At 51.0% G+C, this 22755-nt stretch overlaps 3 protein-coding genes across 13 annotated transcripts in view; 2 read left to right on the top strand and 1 right to left on the bottom strand.

Moving 5' to 3' along the window:
• Positions 1-9021, bottom strand: part of LOC146763237 (uncharacterized) — a 40236-nt gene extending 31215 nt beyond the window's left edge. For all 3 annotated transcript variants that reach the window (XR_014952682.1, XM_085571438.1, XM_085571439.1), the window contains exons 1-3: positions 8922-9021; positions 7968-8099; positions 2472-2630 (exon numbers count right to left, since the gene is read on the bottom strand). The gene's annotated coding sequence lies outside the window, so the exon portion shown is untranslated. The remainder of the gene's footprint in view (positions 1-2471; positions 2631-7967; positions 8100-8921) is intronic.
• Positions 169-7374, top strand: LOC146763238 (asparagine--tRNA ligase, cytoplasmic). 2 transcript variants are annotated; one of them, XM_085571411.1, is made up of 15 exons: positions 169-231; positions 826-908; positions 1095-1160; positions 1267-1359; positions 1534-1623; positions 1773-1851; positions 2186-2256; positions 2494-2580; positions 3470-3691; positions 3796-3995; positions 4151-4286; positions 4887-5000; positions 5425-5556; positions 5745-5876; positions 6023-7374. In XM_085571411.1, exons 1-15 carry the CDS (start codon positions 189-191, stop codon positions 6152-6154), a joined length of 1680 nt encoding a protein of 559 aa, XP_085427537.1. In that variant the 5' UTR covers positions 169-188; the 3' UTR covers positions 6155-7374. The 2 variants fall into 2 exon arrangements, with proteins under 2 accessions (XP_085427537.1, XP_085427538.1); XM_085571412.1 differs by having other exon boundaries at positions 647-908.
• A 60-nt stretch (positions 9022-9081) lies between the features above and the next one.
• LOC146763236 (ferrochelatase, mitochondrial) lies at positions 9082-21971 on the top strand. 8 transcript variants are annotated; one of them, XM_085571426.1, is made up of 11 exons: positions 9082-9140; positions 11370-11458; positions 12458-12577; positions 12907-13055; positions 15873-16007; positions 16278-16384; positions 17093-17191; positions 17301-17408; positions 17715-17879; positions 18272-18331; positions 18580-21971. In XM_085571426.1, the coding sequence occupies exons 3-11, from the start codon at positions 12480-12482 to the stop codon at positions 18712-18714; spliced, it is 1056 nt and encodes a 351-aa protein (XP_085427552.1). In that variant the 5' UTR covers positions 9082-9140; positions 11370-11458; positions 12458-12479; the 3' UTR covers positions 18715-21971. The 8 variants fall into 8 exon arrangements, with proteins under 8 accessions (XP_085427552.1, XP_085427548.1, XP_085427553.1 ...); XM_085571422.1 differs by having other exon boundaries at positions 11370-11475; XM_085571427.1 differs by having other exon boundaries at positions 9082-9146.
• Positions 21972-22755: the final 784 nt, after the last annotated feature.

Below are 22755 nucleotides of genomic sequence, written 5' to 3'. Positions count from 1 at the left end.
TTCCTTGCAGAGTCCGGGTGTGAGGCGGGACCGCGCCCGGTGTCAGCGCTGCGGGGAGGAGCGGCCCGCGCGGCCCCGCCCGTGCGCGCAGGGGGAAGGGGCGGAAGGGCAGGGCCGGGCGGCTGGCTGACGCAAGGCGACCGCGGCTTGGCTCAGCCCGCCCGTGATGCACTTCCTGCGCCGCGGCCATGGCGGGGGACGTGCTGGGCAGGACGGCGGCGCTGACCCTCGGTGAGAGCCCGGGGCTCCGGCCCCCCACCCCCTCATCCTCGCACCCGCCTGCGCCGGGGGCCCGGGCCCGGCGGCGCTGCGGCTGGCGCGCACCGGGAGCGGCCGCAGCGCCGGGCCCGCCGGGCCGGGCCCTCCCCGAGCGCGGGAGGCTTCGCTGCGCTTCTCGTGTCGCTCCCGGCCATGGCCGAGCCGGGCGCTGCTCCGGCTGCTCCCCAGGCCCCATCTCCCTGCTTGCCTGCTCCGAGCTCTTCCCGGGAAGGGCTGCTCCCGGTTCCCGAGCTGCAGCCCGTGGCCCCCGAGGGTTCGGTACCTCGGGAGCCCTTGAGATTTTAGCGAACACACTGCATGGACTGACTTTTTAAATGAAATATATAAAATAATTCTTATTCTGACTGACCAGCTGGTGTCTTTGCAGGTTTATCACTGCTGATAACCATCAAGATTTAGTATAATAGAAAGTCTTGGGTTGGAAGAGGTCTTTAAAGATCACCCTGTCCAGCCCCCTGCAGTGAGCAGGGCCATATCCGTGTGTGTCCAGTTTCCTTCTCATAATTTTTTTTTTAAGTAATTGCTCGTATTTGTCATGTATCCCAGAAGAGCTATATGTGTCTGAACGAGAGGGCAACGACTCCACGGGTGATGGGACGCAAAAGAAGCCATTCAAGACTGTGTTGAAGGTGAGTGTGGAAAACACATGCTTTGTTTGGCAGTGTGGAATGTGTTTTGGGGCAAGTGATAGCCCTTGTGTTTTTAAATGTGAGTTTCATACTTGCTTTTGCAACCTGAGCAGGACCAAAGTGCTTGCTCAGGCTCTATAAGGATGATTTTTGGCTCATTTTGGTTATTTCCCCTCCCATTTTTAGGCGTTGATGACAGCAGGAAAAGAGCCATTTCCTACAATTTATGTGGATTCCCAAAAAGAAAATGAGGTGCTGTGGCATTGAAGGGTTTCCTAGTGGGACTTATTTACTGCTTCTTGGTGTGAAGGGACACAATATAAACTGCTGTCTTTTGGTCTCTCCTTGAATTCTTTAGAGATGGGCCATCATTTCCAAATCACAGATGAAGAATGTCAAAAAGCTATGGCACAGGGAGCAAATGAAAAATGAAGCTAAGGAGAAGAAGGAGGTAGGTTGCAGAAGGAGCAGAGCATTATTGTTTTCCAAAGACATTACAGTGTCATCCATCATTCCTGCCCCTCCTAAAGAGCTGCAGGTTGTTCCTCACTGGTGCTGTTGTTTCACATGTTATTTACAGCTGGCCTGGTTACAGCTATTTAATAAGTTACTTTTTTCAAACCAGGCAGAAGATCTCTTGAGAAGAGAGAAGAACTTGGAGGAAGCCAAGAAGGTTGTTATCAAGAATGATCCCAGTCTTCCAGAGCCCACATGTGTGAGTATGATCCTGTGCCTTGGCACATAGTCTGTGCTAGGGCATCTGGCCAGCACAGAGATTGTGCTGCTCTGAGGTGGGGTCTGGATCAACTCTAAGAGGTGGTGAGCCACTCCCCTATTTAATGGCTTTTATTCTCTGCCTCACAGGTGAAGATCAAGGCCCTGGAGGCTTACAGAGGGCAGAGAGTGAAGATTTTTGGCTGGATCCACAGATTACGGAGGCAAGGTAAAGCACAAGCATTGTTGAGCCCGTGCAGGGAGATAGAACAAATAGAGTGGCCTTCAAAATTTGGACACAGAATGAGTCTGACAGCACCTGGTCTCAAATTTTTAAACCAGTTAGGTGCCTTCTTTGGCTGATCTCAATGATCACTGCAACACTGACAGTTCCCCCTAATGTGTGGACAGACATTTCTTAGTTCAAATCCTAAGGGATTTTCAGTTTGGAGGCTAGTCCTGCAGAATTTCCTCAATTTCTGTGTTTTAAGCTAGAACTGCCAAATGATGAGCTAACCAGCACCTGCTCATACTGAAACCAAATTCCTTCTCTCTTTAACTAGGGAAAAATCTGATGTTTATTGTCCTGAGAGATGGCACAGGGTTTCTTCAGTGTGTCCTTTCTGATGAGCTGGTAGGTTGTGATGATTGTGTTCTGGCGTGAATTGAAGAGTTCATACCTCATCTGGTGTTCTCTTATGTAGGTGTTGTTAAGTTCTCCTCAGTCTACTGTCTCAGTTGTGTTACTGTTAAATCGTGTGTCCTGCCACTGCAGTTTGTCAGTGCGGGAGCTGTTTAGCAGTGACTGCATGCTAAACGAAAAACTTTTAGGAATGAAAACTTGCTCACCTCTGCCTTTGTCTCGCTGCAGTGCCAGTGCTACAACGGGCTGGTGCTGTCCACGGAGAGCAGTGTGGTGGTGTACGGCACGCTGAACCTCCTGCCCCAGGGCAAGCAGGTACAGGAGCTCCTGTGGCTTCTCCTCCTCCCCCGTGGGCCATTGGTGTCCTGAGGGAGGCACAAGCAGAGGTGGGAGGAATCACTGGATTATTTCAGAGGGAATTAGGGCTAGAGAAAGAACAAAGCTGTGCTGTCCAGTGTGAGACAGGTGAACTGTGTGACTGTTCTCATTCTGCCTGAAACGATCTTCCACTGATTTTCCACTAGGAGCCAGACAGCTCCTAGACTATAACATGGAGAGCTATGTTAAATAAATGGCATAGCTTCATTTTCCTTAACAGGTCTATTCAGTTTTTATTTTGTGGGGCTAAGAATTTTTTCACATCTCTTTTACTGAGGTGTGTTTGTAGGATCGACCCAAGGTTAGGTAGTGTGAGCCCTCACTATCACCTTTGGGTAATACTCTGTGGGTTAGCCTTTGAAAATCTGCATTTCTACTCAGAAAAGTGCAATGAATTGAAATGGTTTTAGTTCAGCTTGCAGGCTGAACTACTAGTGCCAATTGTCAGGGGTGGAAGGCGGCTGTGATGCACACAGGAGCTAGTGAGAGCAGAGCTCTGTCACAGACTGGGTTGGAAGGGCCTTGCAGCCCATCCAGTGCCACCCCTGCCACGGGCAGGGGCATCTTCCGCTATCCCAGATGGTTCTGAGCCCTGTCCAGCCTGGCTTTGGACACTAGCAGGGGTGAGGCAGCCACAGCTTCCTGGGGCGGCCTGTGCCAGGGCTCACATCCTCACAGGGAAGAATGCCTAATATCTCATCTCCCCTGCCCTCAGTCCATGGGAAGCCGGTCCCCCTTGTTCCATCACTCCGAGCTTTTGTGAAAAGACATCCAAGGGGTAAGCAGTGGACTTTTTCCCCAGCGTTTGTTTCTCTCCCATTGGCAGGCTCCAGGAGGCCACGAGCTGAGCTGTGATTACTGGGAGCTCATCGGCCTGGCCCCAGCAGGAGGGGCTGACAATCTACTCAACGAGGACTCAGAGGTGGATGTGCAGCTCAACAACAGGCACATGATGATTCGAGGTGAGAACATGTCCAAAATCTTCAAGGTGCGCTCCATGGTCGTGCAGGCCTTCAGGGATCACTTCTTTGCCAACGGATATTATGAAGTAAGTGTGTGTGTTCCCTGGTCAGCAGGTGACTGCTCTAGTGCCCTGGCTCATCCATGTCCTCAGTTCTTCACCCAAGCAGTGACAGCCCTGTTCTCCTGCAGGTCACGCCACCAACCTTAGTGCAGACCCAGGTGGAGGGAGGCTCCACCCTGTTCAAGCTGGATTACTTCGGTGAAGAGGCATACCTGACCCAGTCATCCCAGCTCTACCTGGAGACCTGCCTACCAGCTCTGGGAGATGTCTTCTGTATTGCTCAGTCCTACAGAGCTGAGCAGTCCAGGACCCGCAGGCACCTGGCAGAGTATGGACAGTTGTCCTTGTTTCTTTTTAAACAGTTAAATTTCCTTTACAGTGCGGGAGTAAAAGGGGGTCAAATGTGTGTGTTTGGGTTGTGGGTTTTTAGATGATTTAGTTTCATTGCTAAAAATCTGTTGTTTGTATGTGGCTTTGTTTCAGGTACACGCACATTGAAGCTGAATGTCCTTTTATAAGTTTTGAGGATTTGTTGGACCGTCTGGAGAATCTGGTGTGTGATGTCGTAGACAGAGTCTTGAAATCACCTGCAGCAACCTTACTGTACGACCTCAACCCGGTAGGCAGCAATGGCAATAGCCAAGAAAATAGGATCTTAAGCCTTTCCTACTCAGCACATTCTTTTGGGAGATGCAGGGCATGGCAGTGAGCTTACTTACTATTTGTAATGGCAAGAAGAATATTAAACATAATAAGAATGAAAGAACTGCAAGGCTGGTAAAGACCAAAACAGGGAACTGTGGGGGAAGATATTCCCTGACAGTGTGCTCCAGAAACCAGCAGTGTGCCAGGATTTATGGGAGTGTCTGCTGTGCCAGTGGAATAAAACCCTCCATCCCAGAGATCGGATATTGACTGGCTGGTACTTGCTGATGGAGCGTGAGGGAGCGATGAAACAAGTGGTGTTTCAGTTCCTCCCCTGGGACATGGAGCCCTAAAGCTCTGGAAAGACTTCCTATCTTTCCTCCTAGGTGATCTATGAGATTTACTGGGCTTGAGATGGTTATGTTTGTTTCTAGCTTTGTAGTACAGAGCTTGATTTGTTCATTTAAGTGATAATTTGATGATCTGGGAGGTGGGAAAGGTCATGTGCTGATCAGCTAGAAAAATACTCCTTTTAAAATGGTGCTCCTCCACCTGTCTGTGCTCTTATCCACAGGGTTTCCAGCCCCCCAGACGTCCCTTCCGACGCATGAACTATGCTGAAGCCATCGAGTGGCTGAAGGAACATGATGTGAAGAAGGAAGACGGCACTTACTATGAGTTTGGGGAGGTATGTCCTGCTGGGACCTGGAGTAATGCAGCTGTGGGTTGTGATTTGATCTGATGCCCTTTAACATTAACCTGTGTTGTCACCTGTCATCAATTCCCTGGCCACACTTCTCCAGCATGTGCGACACTTTGTTTGAAGGAGCTCAGGAGAACTTGACAGCCTAGCCAGGATTTTTTTTCCCCTCGGCTTTCTGTCTTATATATTGGGGAGACTTAGATTTTAATTGAACAATTTTTTTTTCCCCCCAGACATGTGGGTTATTATTTCTTCTAAAATAAGTTTGTTTTAAGAATTTAGGTACATTAGGATGAAAGTGTGGACATGAGCAGTCTGAAACTGTCCTGTTTCATGCCTGCTTCACGTGGGACTTGGGTATGGGTATGGTTTTGGCGCTGAGTATGAATAAAGCCTGCTCTAACCCTAGGACATTCCCGAAGCTCCTGAGAGACTGATGACAGACACCATTAACGAGCCCATTCTGCTGTGCCGGTTCCCTGCAGAGATCAAGTCTTTCTACATGCAGCGCTGCAGCGACGACTCGCGCCTCACCGAGTCTGTGAGTCATTTTACCTGCTGGGGTAGCTTGGAGCAGTGGGGATGTTGGAGGGCACGAGTGCTGTGGGAAACATCTTGGGGAATCCTTGCCAGGCTTTGCTCCGGGTGCCTTGGCACGACTGTCTCGGGCTGTGCGCGTTCCCTGTGCGGCAGCGTTGCCGTAATGGGGCCGTGCTGTGTGCGCTGCAGGTGGATGTGCTGATGCCCAACGTGGGCGAGATCGTCGGCGGCTCCATGCGCACTTGGGACAGCGAGGAGCTGCTCGAGGGCTACAAGAGAGAGGGCATCGATCCCACACCCTACTACTGGTACACGGATCAGGTCAGTACAGCAGCCATGCTGCAGGGCTCAGACGGGAGCTGGGGCTTCTCCCCTCTTACAGGGGTTGGCAGCTTTTGTTTCTGGTGGTATTACTGCAGCTACAAATTGCTAGAAAATGTGTAATACGCCCTCCCTGGATTTCACAGAGAAAATACGGTACGTGCCCTCATGGAGGATACGGTTTGGGATTGGAGCGGTTCCTGACCTGGATTCTGAACAGACACCATATCCGAGATGTCTGTCTCTATCCACGCTTTGTCCAGCGCTGCAAACCTTAGTCGTCCTTGGGAAAAATTCCTGGAAAACTGAGCAGCTGATGCTTGGGAAAGAATGATACACGCTGCTGTACTACAGCCTGTCTGACAACAAGACTTCCTGCAACCTGTTGCTAATTCAAATACCACTTTAGGATGTGAAAAGGAAACAAACAAAACTTCTTTTTTTAAAACAAAATACTAGTAATTAACTGGAAAAAGCCTTGGAAAAATTGTTTAGGTGCATTTATGCTCTTGAGTCATCACAAAACAAAGATCTTGATAAGCTGGCATTTAGAAAACAAGATACACTTCTGCTTTTAAATTCTGTGACTTAAAATATGCTGGGCATTTGATCATTTTATTTTTAAATTTGCTTTAATTTTAATCACTTTTCTCTTGGGGTTTCTGTTGGGGAAGTCAGGAGTTCAAGCTCCTGAAATTCCCTAAGAGCACCCTGTGAGAATGTTACGGAGAGGCATGAACAAAGGGTAAAAATGGGAATAAGTATCTTGAGCACTGCACGGTTTTAGTTCCTGCTGATTTTAATGGGGGTTCTCTGAGTTGATTCAGTAGCAGGGTGTGTAGTACAGTGCACAGAACTCCACTGTGGGAGAGGTGGGTTGGGTCTGGGGCTTTGGGGTTTTTTTCAGATTATTTATTGCTCAGCAGGGCTGAGGCTGGCAAGGTAGGCTTTGCTCCCTTTCCCAAGAGCTGTGGATGCAGCGCTGCCGTGGGTCCATGTACACCCAGCTGGACGTGCCTGATGGCTCCTGGGCATGGGGGGTTGTGGTGCCTTTTGCTCCCTGTTTGCAGCCAGAAATGAGTGACTGAGACCCGGAGGAACATAACTGAAACACACTGGGTTTTCAGACTGCAGTCCCAGCAGTGCTTTCCCATGTCACGCTGAAGTGTGTTCATCGAGCAGCTCCCTGTCCCTGTGCTACTGCAGCTGAGCAGCTTCCCTGACTGTAAGGAACTTATCAAATAGGGATAATGAAATATTTCATGTGTTGAGTCATCGGTATCGTTTCTATTCGTAAAGCAATTCCTTTACCAGAGAGAAAAGTAAAGGTAGGTGCATCATTTACCACCTGCACTGAGGTTTGAGCTGGATTTGCCATTCACTCCTGGAATTGTTGAGCTGTGGATACCTACATTTTTGTAATACGTGATTGGTTTTATTCGTCTGCATGTTATATAAACTGGTCTAAATCAGCAACCAATAAATTATGGCAACAGAAGCTGGTGTGCAAGATAATACTTGACATTAATGCCTGTTCTTTTACTGAGTCTGTGGAGCTTGCTGCTTGATACAGTGTGGACAAAAACCCAGGAAAAGGGAATTTTCAAGTGCAGTAAACATATCCCAAGAACTATTGTGAGCTTTTTTTCCCTTTCCAAACAAAATCCCCACTAATTAACTTAAAAGCATGAATTTTTCTAATTTGGAGGGACCACTTCAGCTGCCCAGTGAAATGTGCTGGAGAGAAACAATGTGGTGCTGACTGAGGTTGCAGAGGCAGCAGTGCTGAGGGGAGCAGCCTGGACTTCTGGCACCAGGTAAAGACTTTATAAAATACTTTCCTTTTAGTGCCTGAAGTGATGGGAAGGGAGAAGTGTCAGGAAAATAGGCTTCTTGAAAAACATCCCGTGTTTGGGGCAAGTTCTCAGTCCTTAAACCTGACAGGGCTGAGCTGCTTTGTAAAGGTTAAAGGCTTCCTTATCAGGGGAGCTGCTAGAGAAAGGGCTGGGGACTTAAGAAGTGCTCATGGAAGAGGCAGATCAGATAAGGAGCTTAAAAGGTGACCCGGATGAAAGATGCTGTGGAACTTACCAGAGGCTGCTGTGCAAATCCCAACAGGAGCTGGTGCAGAGAGGTGGGGTGGGATCTGGGAAGGATGCTGCAGCTGCTTGGAGCACAAGAGAACCTGCCTTTTTTTTTTATTATTATTAGAAAGAGAAAAACCTGCAGAAGAGAAAAAAATGTGTAATCAGAACTTGAGTCTCCTCATCCTCACTTTCATTTTCTTTCACAGTGTTTCCAGGCAGATCGGTTAAATGGATTAGGAACTGGTAAACTGGGCTGCCAGCACTGGTTTCAGGACCTTTCAGCCATGTCCCTGGCTTTGGCATAACTATCCTTTAGCTTTGATTAGATTACCACTCCTTACATGCACTATTTTATATTTATCTGTGTTAAATATTACCTGGCCCCGCTTTGTAAGGCACTTCTGAGGAGAACACAGTTCTGCCAGCCTTTGTCACCAAGAGCTGGCTCTGCCCTTGGCCTGCTGAGACGGGGATGCAAGCCACCCACATGTGCAGGGTAAGCGCTGTGGTGTTTGTTCCTTTGTGTTTAAATCGCAGTATTATTATCGTAGAATCATCAAGTGCAACCACCAACCGAGCACTACCTCTGGAATTCCTAAACCACCAAACCGCATCACCCAGTGCCAGATGCAGATACCTTTGAAACACCTCCAGGGATGGTGACTCCGCCACCTCCCTGGGCAACTGTCTCCAGTGCCTGAATTCCAGAGGCTGAATTCCTACCCGGAATGGAGGTTACCAGGTGAGCTCCGTGCTCCTGCACCAGTTGTGTGACGGGGTGCAGAACCGAACCCTCATCTCTCATGAGGTGCGTGCTGAGAAAGTCCCCAACATTTTTTATCATTTAAAGCATTTTTTAAAGCGTTTTAAATAACATTTAAAATCTCTTTTTATAAGATTTTGTAGTTTTAAAACTTTTAGCAGTTTAGAGCGTCACTTCAAAGCGGGGATCACTTGCCTTCACTCCGTAGGAGTCCCCGGGGGCTGCGGAGGGGGGGGTCCAGGGCAGCGCCGCTTGCGGGACACCGCCGCAGGACCGCCCCCGGTGCCGGGGCGGTACCGGGGCGGTACCGGGGCGGTACCGGGGGCGGTGTGAGGCGAGGGGCGGTGGCAGCGCTGTCTGAGGGAATGCGGGCGGCCAAGATGGCCGCCGCCGCCGCCGCCGCCGGGCGTCACCGTGAGTGTGAGGGCGCCGCCGCGATGGCGGGAACGGGGGGCGGCGGGCGGCCTGAAGGCCGACCGGACACCGCGGGGACCGCGCGGGCGGGAGCGCGGCGGCGCCGCCGCCGCCCCGCGTTACACAACGCCCGAGAGGCGCCTTTCATAACGCTGACGGCGCTGGGGCCGTGCGACCGGCGGGGCCGGCGGGCTTACCGGGGCTGCGGGAGGGCCGCGCGCGGTGATGGCGGCTTCCCGCCGCTGCGCTGAGGGCGCTGCGCTGAGGGCGCTGAGGGCTCTGAGGGCGCTGCGCTGAGGGCGCTGAGGGCGCTGCGCTGAGGGCGCTGAGGGCTCTGAGGGCTCTGAGGGCGCTGCGCTGAGGGCTCTGAGGGCGTTAAGCTGAGGGCGCTGCGCTGAGGGCTCTGCGCTGCGGGCTCTGCGCTGCGGGCGCTGCGCTGAGGGCGCTGCCAGCGGAGCGCGCGCGCCCCTGCTCCGCCAGCCCGGCCGCGGCGCTTCTAAAACATAGGAGAGAACGCTTTTACCGATGCTTCATCCAGCCGGGATCATCCTCCTTGCGTGTCTCGTTCTGCACTGTGTCTGCCCTTCATGATGCAGGTGGAAACGTGCCATAAACCTCACTCTAAGTCAGACAGTGGCAGAATGTCCTGAGTTGGGAGGGACTCCTGGTCATTGATCAACTCCTGGCCCTGCACAGGACACCCCAGCAATCTTATCCTGTGCCCGAGAGTGTTATCCAAGTGCTCCTGGAGCTCTGGCAGCCTTGGGGCTGTGACTGTTCCCTGGGGAGCCTTGTCAGTGCCCAGCCACACTCTGGGCCAAGAACAAAAGTTCTTACAATGCAGAAGTATCAATGCAGCCATTGAAGCTTTCTTTTTTATTGTTTTCTGTAATTGGCATATAGTGCCAGCACCTCAGAAAGTAATAACCCAAGAACTGGAAGTAAAAAAGGATTATTTGAAAAGGACCTTTCAGGCATCAGCGATGCTTGAAGTGCTTTAGTTTGCAGCCTTTTGTATCAGTGCAGACGCAGGCATCCACAGCTACGCACTCGTAATCCCGAGTAAGAGGCTGGATTTGCAGGATGCATTTCATTGCCATTGATTTCAGCAGGTTTTGAGGCTGTTCAGTGTCTGTTCAGGAGGTTATTAGAGAACTGTGAGCTGTAAGATGCTCTTCCCAGCAGGTGGGTTGGCTGCTGAGGAGTTCTGTGCTGTTGGGGCTCAATTGCTGCTGAGCTCCTGTGGTCTGACAGGGGAAATGTCGCACTGAACAATTGCCGGAGAGACAGGGATGCAGGATTTAACCTTCTTTTTTTTTTTTTCCTCCATGAGCAATTCACGCTATTTTTGTGCTAAAAGAATACCATGTAATGATGATGAACTCCTGAGGAGTACGAAGTGTGCCTTTGGAAAGGCAGGCTGTAACCAGCATGGAATTGTATGGAATAGGCTGAAAGGAACCTTAAGGATAATCTAATTGTGTTCAGCTGCAGGGCCCCTGACATAACGATGTGGAGATGCTGGAGTGAATCCAGAGAAGGCCACAGAGATGTTCCAGGGCTGGAGCCCCTCTGCTCTGGAGGCAGCCTGGGAGAGCTGTGGGTGTTTAGCCTGGAGAAGAGAAGGATCCAGGGAGAGCTCAGAGCCCTTTCCAGTGGCTAAACGGGCTCCAGGAGAGCTGCAGAGGGAGGTGGATGTGCACAGACTTGTGAAATCCTGGAGTTTGTGTGATGCTGAAATCCAGATTAATAGCCTCACCTGGCTGGGTAGTGAGAAAGAAGGTGGCCCAAATCTCCAGGGAAATGGATTCTGGAGTTGCTGCTCGGTGTTCAAAGAGGAGCAGATGTCTAACCTACATTGTAGACATGTGGAAATCCTGCCCTTGTCTGGGGTTAGCCCAGGTGTGTCTGACCCACGAGGAGTGACACAGTCTGACACTCAATCCTCAGGGTCAGCCCTTTGTTTCTGCTCTGTTGTCACCAGTTATTTTGGAGTTATGGTTGGAACTCAGACTAGCAAGGCTTTGGTTCGGGTTTTGGTTGCTGCCTGGTAGCTGCAGAGCTGTAAGTACAGAGTGTTCAGAGCAAGGCAGAAGCTTGTGACTCCCTGACTCGCTTTGGCTGCAGGAGCCGGAGCTCGCCGTGCTGGCCGCGTTTGCGGTGCGTGCTGCGGGGATCAGCTGCCGTGTCCCCTCAGCAGCAGCTGAGCTCTGTGTTGTCTCTCCGCAGTGCTGAGGAGCCGCAGCCAGCTGCGGGTGCCGCTGCGATGGAGAGGCCAGGCCACGGCGGCCGCGGTGACGGAGAGCGCCAAGCCGCAGGTCCAGCCCCAGGAGCGGTGGGTGTGCGCCGGGGCCGTGCCCGGTGCCTGTCCCCGATAGCGGCCGCGGGGCTGGCTCCGCTCTGCCCGTGCGAGATTGCTTATCTGCCTGCCTGCACCCACCGGCTCGTGTGCTGCGGGCAAGGGCAGCCTCCTTACCATTATTGTTTCAAGTTCTGGTTCCTGCTGCCTGGGTTTCTTTCAGCAGCCTTCTGAGACACGCTCCGGCAGAAAGGGAATGGAAGCTGAGGTCCCGAAACATCGGGGCAGGCCTGGGCTCCCCTCAGTGCCCTGTTGTGAGACTAGCTTTGACTAAAGGGCAAAGCTCCCTGTGCAACCTGAACCATCATCTGCTGGGGAAGTGAGGTCCTGGTCTGTGGGCTCCCTTGGGCAGGGGAAACAGTTCCATGGGGAAATTGGGTGAGAGTTGTGATCAGCAGCCGTTCTGTAAATGCTGATACCACCATCTGTGCTGCTGTGCCATGTGGGACGTTATCCTTACAACAGTGTGCCACCCGGATAGAAAATCCATTCTGGAAAAACCCAATCCAAACACAACTGGCCCTACAATGAATTTGTGTGTAGAAGGGCTTCTTGCTGCTGTCACTGCTGCAGGAGATGAGATGTGTCCCCACAGTAGTGAAGAGAGACTTGTGTGAGTGGCTCATCTGCTTTCCAGGGAAGCTGCTGCTTGGTTTGGTTTGATTGCGCAGCTGAGATCCGGTTTTATAACCTCCCTTAGAGCCAGCGGCTGCGAGACAGCTTTCTTAGTGTGTCTCCACCTAAAGTTTGTGCTACAAAGTGGTTACTTTTTTAAAAAGCAAAGGTCATGTAGATACTTGTGTCTGGCCATTCCTGTTCCTAGCGCAAGTGTTTACATAAGCAGGAGGAGCCTTGGGATAGAAAGGTGAATGTGGGAGGATGAGCCGATTGTTTTGTCATCATAATAAAGATAAAAGCAGTGGGTCATTAGGGTTTGAAATACCTCTTGCTTCCCTAGGAAACCTAAAACGGGAATCTTGATGTTGAACATGGGAGGCCCGGAGCGGCTGGATGACGTCCACGATTTCCTGCTGCGTCTCTTCCTGGACAGAGATCTGATGACCCTTCCAGTTCAAAAGTGAGGGGCACTGGCATCTCCTGTGCTACAGGCAGTGTTGGGTGTTGCTGTCTGAGCTGCAGGTGGAGAGCAGCACTCCCTAAGACTGCTTCATCCTGGGAGCAGTCAGTGCAAGGGACAGTGCTGGAAGCCTCTGGATTAGGCGTGCCGTGGCTGCTCTCTTTTAGCTGCAGACTGGGGTGTGGGAAGGGTGGTGGAATGGAACATGAAACAAGGCACGCTGCTTTGCTGTAATTTGCCCAGATGGCCGGGGAAAAGGTGCTGCAGCAGAGCTCTGGGGAGGGGGTGGCTCTGCTGTGCTGCTAACACGTCCCTCTCCAATGCTGCAGTAAACTGGCTCCGCTCATCGCCAAGCGCCGCACCCCGAAGATCCAGGAGCAGTACAGCAGGATCGGCGGGGGCTCCCCCATCAAGAAGTGGACGGCGGTGCAGGGAGAGGGCATGGTGAAGCTGCTGGACAGCATGTCTCCTCGCACTGGTACTGCTCTGCTCAGCCTCCCACGGGCTGCTTTTGCTCCGTCTTGGAACCGTTTGCTTGAAAAGCAGCTTTGCCTTCTTGGTTTTCCTTGTGGGGTGGTGTGGATTTCCTCCCTGCCGGGAAGTCATGGCAAAGATAGTGCAGAAGGGATTCCATGCATTGTAAGGTTGTTATGGAAGGCTGGGCTTGGGGAGCCACCTCTGTCTCTCCTGTGATCATGGGAAGATAGATGGCTGTGGTGGACTAAGTGTGTTATTTTCAGGTGTCCAAAGGCAGGTGCCAGGAGTGTCCCTTGGTGTGTGGCACTGCCAGGCATCGTGCCTTGCCCTGCTTGAGCCTGAGGAAGCCTGCACTGAAGTCAAGTGGCTGAGGCTTAGAGGGGAAGAAAGGGGAATGTGTTTCATGTGAACCACTGAGGCAGGTATGGGAGGGGGGTGTTCAGAGTGGTGTTGTCAGCAGCTGCCGCAGGGCTGAAAGGAGGACAGCTGGAGAAAAGACAAGGCTTTGTAGATGAGCAGTGCAGGGCACGGCTGAGGATAGCAGCGAGCCACACCCAGGGACACAGCAGGAGATAAGGCTGGGCAGTTTGGCTGGCATGGAAGGAGATGCTCTCTCTGCCAGTCCTTCATGGTGAGAAAACTTCAAACATGAATACAGCCTCCTTCCCCTGTCTCTGTGTCACAGAATCCCTCCCAGCAGGGAGTGCTAACTGGTATGGGATAGCCTGTGCCACGCTGCCTGGTAGCGTGACTGTGGTGGGAAATGGGTGCAGGTGCTTCTGTCAATGTCCTTCCATGCAGGGCTGTTTTGTAGCTCTTTGTGGCACCTGCCTCAGGCTTGGCTAGAAAAAGGCTGGAGGAAAAGGACTGCTAAAAGGGTTTGGCAGGTTAAAAGCACTGTTCTTGGAAGGCTAGAGCCAAATTTATTTCATCCGTTCAGAAGGTGGCGTGTCACTGGAGTCTTCACTCAGGTGAGGTTCAGTCCTTTCTGCACAGATGTGACTGCCTAGCTTAATTTGAGCTGTGGTGCCTGCAGGTACAGAGCCTGAGGCCTGCTGTGTCATCTGAGGCAGGAGTGCTCTTGGACAGGAGCCCTGAAGGGTCAGCCTTGCAGCAGGTTCTGCAGATAAGGCTTGGAAAGTTTATCTGCTTTCCCCAGTGTCCCGCTCCCACTTGCTTTTGTGTGGTGACCACTCTCTGTGCAGTCACACCCTTCTCTGGGCACCTCGCCTACCTGATAAGTCCCTTGGAGGCTTCTTTTCTACCTGACAACAGCTGCAGTTTAACAATAGAATGTGCTGAGCACTGCCAACCATTTCCTTCAGCATCCCAAGTGACCGTGCAGAGCACTGTGTTCCTTCAGAACGGTGTGGACGTGTTGGATGTGCTTGCAGACAGCATTTGAGAATATGGTGTGCTCACAGGTAGCACTTTGGGAGTGCTGAGCCCTCTGAATGAGTAACTGGCAGGAGGTGCTGGCACCATGTGAAATGTGGCAAAAATAAATACTTTTAGGGTCATTTTGCCTTGATCAGGTGTGGGCAGCAAGTGAAACCTCAGTGTGTCAGCAGCAATGCTCTCATCCTAAATCCAGGCACAGCTTTGTACCAGCTGCTGGGAGGGGAACTGACTCTGTCCAAGCCAAGATCAGGACAGGACAGCACTATTATTTAAACAGCCTGTGCACAGACACCAACACCTCTCTTTGCTGCCCATGGTCCCGAACAGACCTGACACTGCGAGGATATTCCTTCCAGGCTGGCTGTGCTCTTCCCAGAATGTCCTTTCCCAGGTTAAACTCCTACATCCCTGCCGGGGTTAGTCAGACTTTTGTCTTTAATGCCACTCAAAGATGTTAATGAGCTTACTGGCTCCAGGGCTCCTGTAGTTGGGTCTTTATTTGCTGCTGCTCCCAGCTGGGAGCTCTCCTGCCTCCTGCAGGGAACTGGGGATGACTAAACCTGTTTTCCGAATCCTGCATAAATGTATGGAGTGGAGTCCAAGCACGGGACATCTGCTTCCTTCAGAGACCTGCTAAACGTTGTTTCAGAGCCACTGACCCAGAAACCCTGAAAAAGAAACTTTGCTTTTGTTCTCCTAAGAACCTCTGTCCTCCACTTACACAAAACAAAGCAGTAAACCTCCCCTGCCTGCTTCCCATCCCCTAACCAAGCCGTGCTCCCAAAGCTGACACCCGAAAGATTAGAGATAAAAAATGGAGGAACCCGAGATGGTCTCGGGGAGGATCATATTGCTGCCAGAATTAGGTGTTAAAGCCCAGAAGCTTTTTATAAAAGCCCTCCAAAATCAGGATGGGAGAGCACGTGTCCCCGATTCACTGCTCTGCTGCCCCTTGGGGTTTGGGTGCCATCGGAGCAGGTGTGCTGGGCAGGGAGGGCAGCTGGAGCTGTGGGCTGTGAGGGCATCGGGCTGTTCATTTGGCTTCTCGTAGCGACACTTTTTTACCTTTTATGTCTTTAGATCAGGATTTGCCTGGTGAGACACCGGGGCTCTGTCCAGGCTGGGAACCGTGCCTCTGCTAAATGCAGGAGAAGCAGGCAAGTGGTGTTCCCGCAGAAGCAAACCATAATATAAATCACTTGGAAATTCTAATCACAGCCAAGTGAGGTACCAGAAATACGCTTGGCCAAAGAAAGGGCTTACATGACAGAGCTTTCCAGAAGTACCCAGAAAAGGATCAGCGAGTTTGTGTCAGCAGTGTCAGCCTGCCTGTTGATGTCTGTTTTACACCTAACGATGTGTTTTTGTGAATTCTCACCTTTTCCTGCAATCCCTGTCCCGGTGCTGGCGCCGGCAGCGCCTCACAAGTATTACATCGGCTTCCGCTACGTGCACCCCCTGACGGAGGAGGCCATCGAGGAGATGGAGAGGGATGGCATCCAGAGGGCCATCGCCTTCACCCAGTACCCCCAGTACAGCTGCTCCACCACGGGTGAGCACTGGGCAGGGCAGAGGTGCTGCGAGTGGGGATAAATCATGGGAGCTCTGAGCAGACCAGTGCATTGTGTGATATATGTGTGTACATATATGTATATATATATCGGGGATAGAATTGTTCCCACTGGAGACTCAGCTCTGATTTATGGTTGTGTTTTAATTATGGAGCATTTTAAAGTGTGATAATCGCTTGCTGCCAAGCTGTTCCAATCTGACAGCTTGCTGGTGGCCTGGCTGAACTTGTGTTGTTAATTCTCTATTTCAGGAAGCAGTTTAAATGCCATTTATCGCTACTATAACCAGAAAGGGGAGAAGCCGAAGATGAAGTGGAGCATAATTGACCGATGGCCCACCCATCCCCTTCTCATTCAGGTGTGGATCTGAAGGCTTTGAGGTTTATATATTTTCTTTTAGAATTATAGACATAATACTGAGGAAGGATAACAGGAAGGCTTCAATCTGAGGGTGCATTTTGGTTCTGTGATGAAATGAGTCTTGTCTACCGTGTCTGAAATTACAGGAGAAGGAGGGTTATTTCATACCCCATGCTTTGGCAAGATAATGTGTGAAAGCGACCACTGTACACATCCTGTTTTAAAAGCTGGGTGATGTCACCCTAATGGTGGTGGCTGGAAGGAGCCTCTACAGGCCATTAGTCCAAATTCCTGCTCAGAGCAGATCTGTGATCAGCACGCACAGACATTGTGCTGGTTTGTCAGATTGCCCTCCGCAGCACAGAGTAATTCCTGGCTGTGGCAGGAGCAATGAAGGGAGGCCTTTGTGCTGCTCTCTGTCCAGAGAAAATGGCTCTTTGGTCTGTATGAGGGAGCTTCTCCTTCTGTGTGGGTTTGCAGTTTCTGTGGTGTGCTGAGCAGGTGGAAAAAGCACTGAAGGCAGGTGGGGTGGAGCTGCCTGTGCTGGTGATGCTCCCAGGACACACTCCCTGAGTGTTGTGCACACTGAGGGAATTTGGGAGCTCTTAAGGCAGCATGGACATGGGAGCTGCCTCTCTGCATCACTGTGGGCAGGGATGCCTCTGGTGTTCCCCGCTCAGGTCCTCGTTTCCGTTTCCCTGAGCAGTGCTTTGCTGATCACATCCAGAAGGAGCTGAACCTGTTCCCAGCAGACAAAAGGAAAGAGGTGGTCATCCTCTTCTCAGCCCACTCGCTGCCCATGTCTGTGAGTTACCTCAGGGCAGGGTGTGGGCACACAGCTGTGCAAGGGCCAGGCAAATCTGGTCCTTCCCAGTGTTCACTGATGCCAGAGGTGTGCTGTGCTTGTGGTGCAGGTGGTGAACCGTGGGGATCCCTACCCTCAGGAAGTGGGAGCTACTGTCCAGAGGGTCATGGAGAAGCTCAACTACTCCAACCCTTACAGGCTTGTGTGGCAGTCCAAGGTAAGGGCTCTGGGAAGCTGAGCAGGTGAAGCCTGTGCAGGGTCTTACTGGACTGAAAAAAAATACAGCTTTACTTACATTTTCAGTTGTTCAGTCTTGTTCAGGCCAGCCCAGGTTCTTTCCTTTGAGATGTAATGGTGGGAAGTGTGTCTTCATTAAACATTCAGTGCAGAAAGTGAGAAGTACAACCAGAAGCAGGGAAATAAAAATAACTATTTCTATCCCATCCATAACCTGCTCTGTCATCCTTCCTAAGGAAATGTTGGGTGTTCTTTGTAAGAATGACTTACAGAGTGTTTTTTCCAGGTTGGACCAATGCCCTGGCTTGGTCCCCAGACAGACGAGACCATTAAAGGCCTGTGCCAGCGAGGAAAGAAGAACATGTTGCTGGTCCCAATAGCATTTACCAGTGACCACATTGAGACACTGTATGAACTGGACATCGAGTATGCCCAGGTTTTAGCCAACGAGGTGAGTGCTCTGTGGGTTTGGTCCCTGTTTGTGTAGTGCTGCTCTGAAATTATTTCTCCTGGGTTGCAGTTTGCTTTGTAGTTGCTTCTTGCAATATTAGCTTTATTTTCCTGTAAATCAAAAATTAATCTAAACTGGTTTAACCACAAAACAAGTGGGAGTTTGTCTTTCTAGATTTAGATCTTTAAACCATTACAAATATTGCTCAAAAGCAATTAATTATTTTTGGCAGCAAAATGTAATGTTGCCCCATAGTAACTTTTGCTGTACTGAGAACCATGATACTGCATTTAATTTCGGGGCGGCTTTTGAATGAAGGGAAGATTTTGAAGGCCATCCAGTAAAGGATCAGATTAACAGGTTTAACCTTTTCCTCCTTATTTTTGATTCAGTGTGGAGTTGAAAACATCAGAAGAGCGGAGTCTCTCAATGGAAATCCACTGTTCTCCAAGGTATCTGCTACATTGCAGTAAAGGTTTGCAGTTGTGTTTCCTGCTGAGTGTGGGTGTTTTGAGGTAGTTTTCAGGTATTTTAAGAGCAGAAACGGAGCCCCTTGTACCTAATCTGCCCAGCACAGAGCGTTCATTGTACCACAGTCCGTGGTTCTGTCAGCAGGGGCGCGGGGTGCAGGTTGGGGCGGCGTGGGGGGGAATCACACAGCTGGATCTGCTCCCTCTGACCTTTCCCACCCTCCCTGCAGGCCCTGGCAGACCTGGTGTGCTCCCACCTGCAGTCCAACGAGGTGTGCTCCCGCCAGCTGACGCTGTGCTGCCCGCTCTGCGTCAACCCCGTGTGCAGGGAGGCCAAGGCGTTCTTCAGCAGCCAGCCGCTGTGAGCCGGGGGAGCCGCTGCCCCGGGCGGGACCGGGCCCAGCCGCTCCGGCACAGCCTTGGGGCACTTCTCCTGATGTTTTCTTTCTTTGAGAGGAGTTGTAGGAGGTAGGGAAATAAGGGCATTCATCCTGTCAGGTGTGAGGAGATCTCTCGTCGTCCGACCCCAGTGGGACGGAGTGTGAGCCCAGCAGGACGCACTGAAAACCCTACACAGCTTTTTTTACAATTAGGTTCTGTTGCTATGCAGGGATTTATTTGTATGCAGGGTGGTCACCAGTTCATTAACTTGCCAGGTCAAAAGTACACATATTTTGGTTTTGCTTAAGGTGCACTCTGACCAGCACAGTCTGTTGTCTGTTCCGAGAGGGACTTTACAGCTGGCTTTGGTGACTTTGTAGATCAAGTTACTTCTAATGCTTTTTAATAAGGTGTGTATGTGTGTGTATATATATATTTTTTTTTTTTTAGAGCATAAAGATAAGGCTTCATTTTGTTTTGGTTTTCTCCTGCCAGAAATTTCCCATGAGAGCTTAGGTGGGATAGTAGAACGCACAAAACTTGTTTACATTTTCTAGGAAAAACATTTTCATTATCTGCGGGAAAGTATTTAAAGAGCATAAATTGAAAGGAATTAGCCTGCTTGGGTGATACTGGAGAATTTGCTCCATTGAAACTGCCTCTTTCAAGTCTAGCAGGTGCACATGTGGAAACATGTTGGCTTATCTGTTAAGCAGAATGGCTTTTTACATTCTTGTATTTTTATTAAATAAGGGCTTTTTCTGTTTGGTGAAGTAAATTTAGGAAGTCAGGCTTGTTCTCCAGGAGGTTTATAGATCCACTCTGTGCTTTCTACTGTGCCACAGTACTGTGGTTTTGTGGGATACCTATGCAGTGCCATAGGTAGGATTGCTCTGGCTCAATTGCTGTTACTTAGACAGAGACGATCAGTCAGGAATAATTTGGAGTTTCACATTGCAGATGCCTGAGAACAAGCAGCCCTGAGCTGGGCTCTCCTGAAAGGCTGCCAGCCCACATGGGGCCATGCTGGGCAGGGACTGGCACTGGCTGTGCCCCCGGGAGGCACAGGGTCCCCTCCTGCCCGGCGGGGTGGGAGCGAAGCTGTGGCAGTGGCACTGAGCCCTGCGTGCGGCAGCCCCGCTGGCACCTCCTCGGGCACACGTTTACTTGATGTCCTTAGCACTGAAATGCCAGGAGCTGTGCACTGCAGGCTGGTTCCTGGGAATTGCTGGTGGCTGAGAAGCAGATGCAGTGCTGCTCAGCCAGGCTGACCTCCTCAGGTGAGCATGAGGCAGTTTGGACCTCTGGTCTTTTGAGAACAGGGTGTTGAAAGAGAGAAGAGGCCTCTTGTGCTATATCAGGGGTTTGTCTCATTCTATTTTGTTGTTGGAGTTAAGGATGGGATACTAAAGGAACGGATGGATCCCCTGTTGAGCACCTGTAAATCCCTAATACCTCTGGAGAGTTGCTTGCTCCACTGCCATACCTGCTTCCCAGGGTGAGAGAGACTGAGATTCCTTCAGTGCCAGAACCTCCTGCAGCACCCTGCTCCCCACAGAAAGAAGTCTTCCTTGACCCTTCATGCCTGTGCCTGTTTCAGGGGCAGGGAGCCAGAAGCTTCTCTTCTCCCTCCTCTCCCTCCCCCTGGGCTCTGCTCACTGCCTGGGCAGGAAAAAGGAGCACAAATGTCCAATATGTCTGGGAGCACTGGCCTTACGTCTGTCCTTGGACAAAGAACTTTCTCTGTTGCACTCCTCTTAGGGATCAGTGGAAAACAATCTGGTCTGTCAAATCTTCCTACTCACTCCTGTTTCCTCACAGCTGGAGGGAACGTGGACCTTCAGGCAGTCCAGGCTGTGACCACCACATTTACAAGTGTGGAAAGCAAAGGTTCACATCGTATGAACTTTGTGGTATTATAAATACAGATGGCTTTTCATTTTCATACTGGAGAGAGTCCTGAAAATACTAGCTGGCACTGATTCTGAGGCATTACATTTGTCCCCAGTAATAAAAGGTACTTAAAATTCACTTTTGAGTGTTCTAACCACAAGTGGGATAATTACTCTGTTGCTGCTATTACACCATCATGTAGAAATCACTTAATTTTCCAGCTTTTAGCAGATGGAGCCTGCCTCACAGAGCTGTTTGCTGTCAGAGGATAGTTTTCCTCAAGGTTTCTGAGGAGTTCCTCATCTCCCAGGCCAAGGCCCAGCGGGTTGGGCGAGTGTGTGCCCTGGGAAGAGACGAATCCGTGGTGCACGTGCCTTCCCGAGCCCTCCTCAGGGCTGTGTCCAGCTCAGTTTGCAGCTCACCCTGCCCCGTAGGTGTTCCGAGTGCCCCTGGCAGACTGGGAACCTCGGTGCTGCTGCCTCAGTGTCCCTGGACAGCATCCAGCTGGGCTGTGACACTCCTGCAGCTCTGCAGTCCCGAGTGGGGCTGTGCACATACCCCTGGCAGAGGGCAGGCAGTGGGGAGCGAGCCTGGGCTCCTGAGGCAGCTGCATCCCTGGGTTTGGTGAGAGTCAGTCCTCGGGCTGGGCTGAGCCGTGGGGGACTCTGGGGTGGCAGGGGGTCACTGTCCTCCTGCCCTAGGAGTGAGCTGGGCAGGGGATCTGCCCACCAGAGCTCCCAGCACTGTGGAGCTCTGGCCTCAGGGTATCGACTGGAAATTGAGGAGTTAGGAGCAGCCTGTGGTGTCCTGAGGGAAGAAATGGGAAGTAAAGGGGTGAGCTTGTTTTCCTGCTTTAACACTCTGCAGTTTGGCTTGTTTTTTTATTACTGAGTGAATTTTTCTCTTTTGAGTTTCTTTTTAACCTGTCCCTCGGTCCTTGCTGCATTTCAGAGAAGGTGGGAGCTTCCAAAAGGTGCTGTGACACCAAAGGGGTGTGGATGGTGTCAGAGCTGGCCTCCTGCTGTCCCCTGGAGAAGGAGGATGGCACAGCTGAGTTCAGTGGGGCCAGGGTTTCCCTAGGACTGCCTAAAAGCTCAGTGAATTCTCCCTTCCCACCACGCCCAGAGAGCTGGGGATCACCTTGAAGTGTAAGCTGCAAGTCAGAGCAGCTCCTTTGATTTTGTCAATGCCAGATGTGTACAGATACTTGCTTTTAGCCCAACATATGCATTTCAGATTGACCAAGGACTTCCATGTGATGTAACGCGGCAAATTCGGATACTCCTACTGTGTGTCATTTGCCATAAGGATGGAATTCCAATTAAAGTTCTTTTGAGGAAATAACTAAGCTGTGTGTCTTTGTAAGAGCCCTTTTTGCTGGTGTTTGAAGTTCTCTCTGCGCCTCTGGTGTCAGGCTGGGGTGAGTTACAAAGAGTCTGGAGAAGAAGGTGAATTGGGGATTTGTCCTGGTATGGGATCCCACCTGTGATGGATAATTTATTCTGTTTCATGTTAGCAGTCTCTGGGCAGCTCCTTGCTGATGTTATTAATTAAGTGCTTGATTGATTATTTTCTAGAGCAGGGATTGGAGATGTTGGACACTTAAGCCGATCCATTAGTGAGCTCCTGTGACTGGGTTGTGACGGGGGAGAGAGCGGGATGCAAATCCAACACAATGGAAGGTGGGAACTGTGGAGGAGAGCAGTGATGGTGCTTCTTTTCTTCTGGAATCTCAGTCCAAGCTTTGCTGTTTTACCTTTGAGTGGGGATTTGGCTGTGTGAGCCTGTTTGGCAGAACTTGAGCAATGTCATGTTTGAATCCAAAGCAATCTCCGACATTTTGGAAGCACTTTTCCTTCCCTCCCTCTTTCTGAAGGGCTCGCTCTCCACCTGCTTTCCTGCTTGGCCGTGTTTCTTTTTGTTTCCATGAGCCAATTCCCAAGAATGTATGGGCTGCACTGTCTCCCGTGCTGTGTGGAAGTACTTGTCTCCAGCAGCACAGCCTGGGCAAGGGGTTTGGTTGTCAGTCAGCATTTCAAGCCCTTAGGAGCAGGTTCTACTTCTGCCTGTAGAGCACAGGGATTTGCAAATTTGGATCAGGTCTAAAAACTGCCTTTTGTTTTCCTGCTAAA

This window comes from Lonchura striata, chromosome W (genome assembly GCF_050655825.1).
Source record: "Lonchura striata isolate lonStrDom1 chromosome W, ASM5065582v1, whole genome shotgun sequence".
Lineage (NCBI taxonomy): Eukaryota > Metazoa > Chordata > Aves > Passeriformes > Estrildidae > Lonchura > Lonchura striata.
This window is presented reverse-complemented; position numbering and strand designations above follow the sequence as displayed.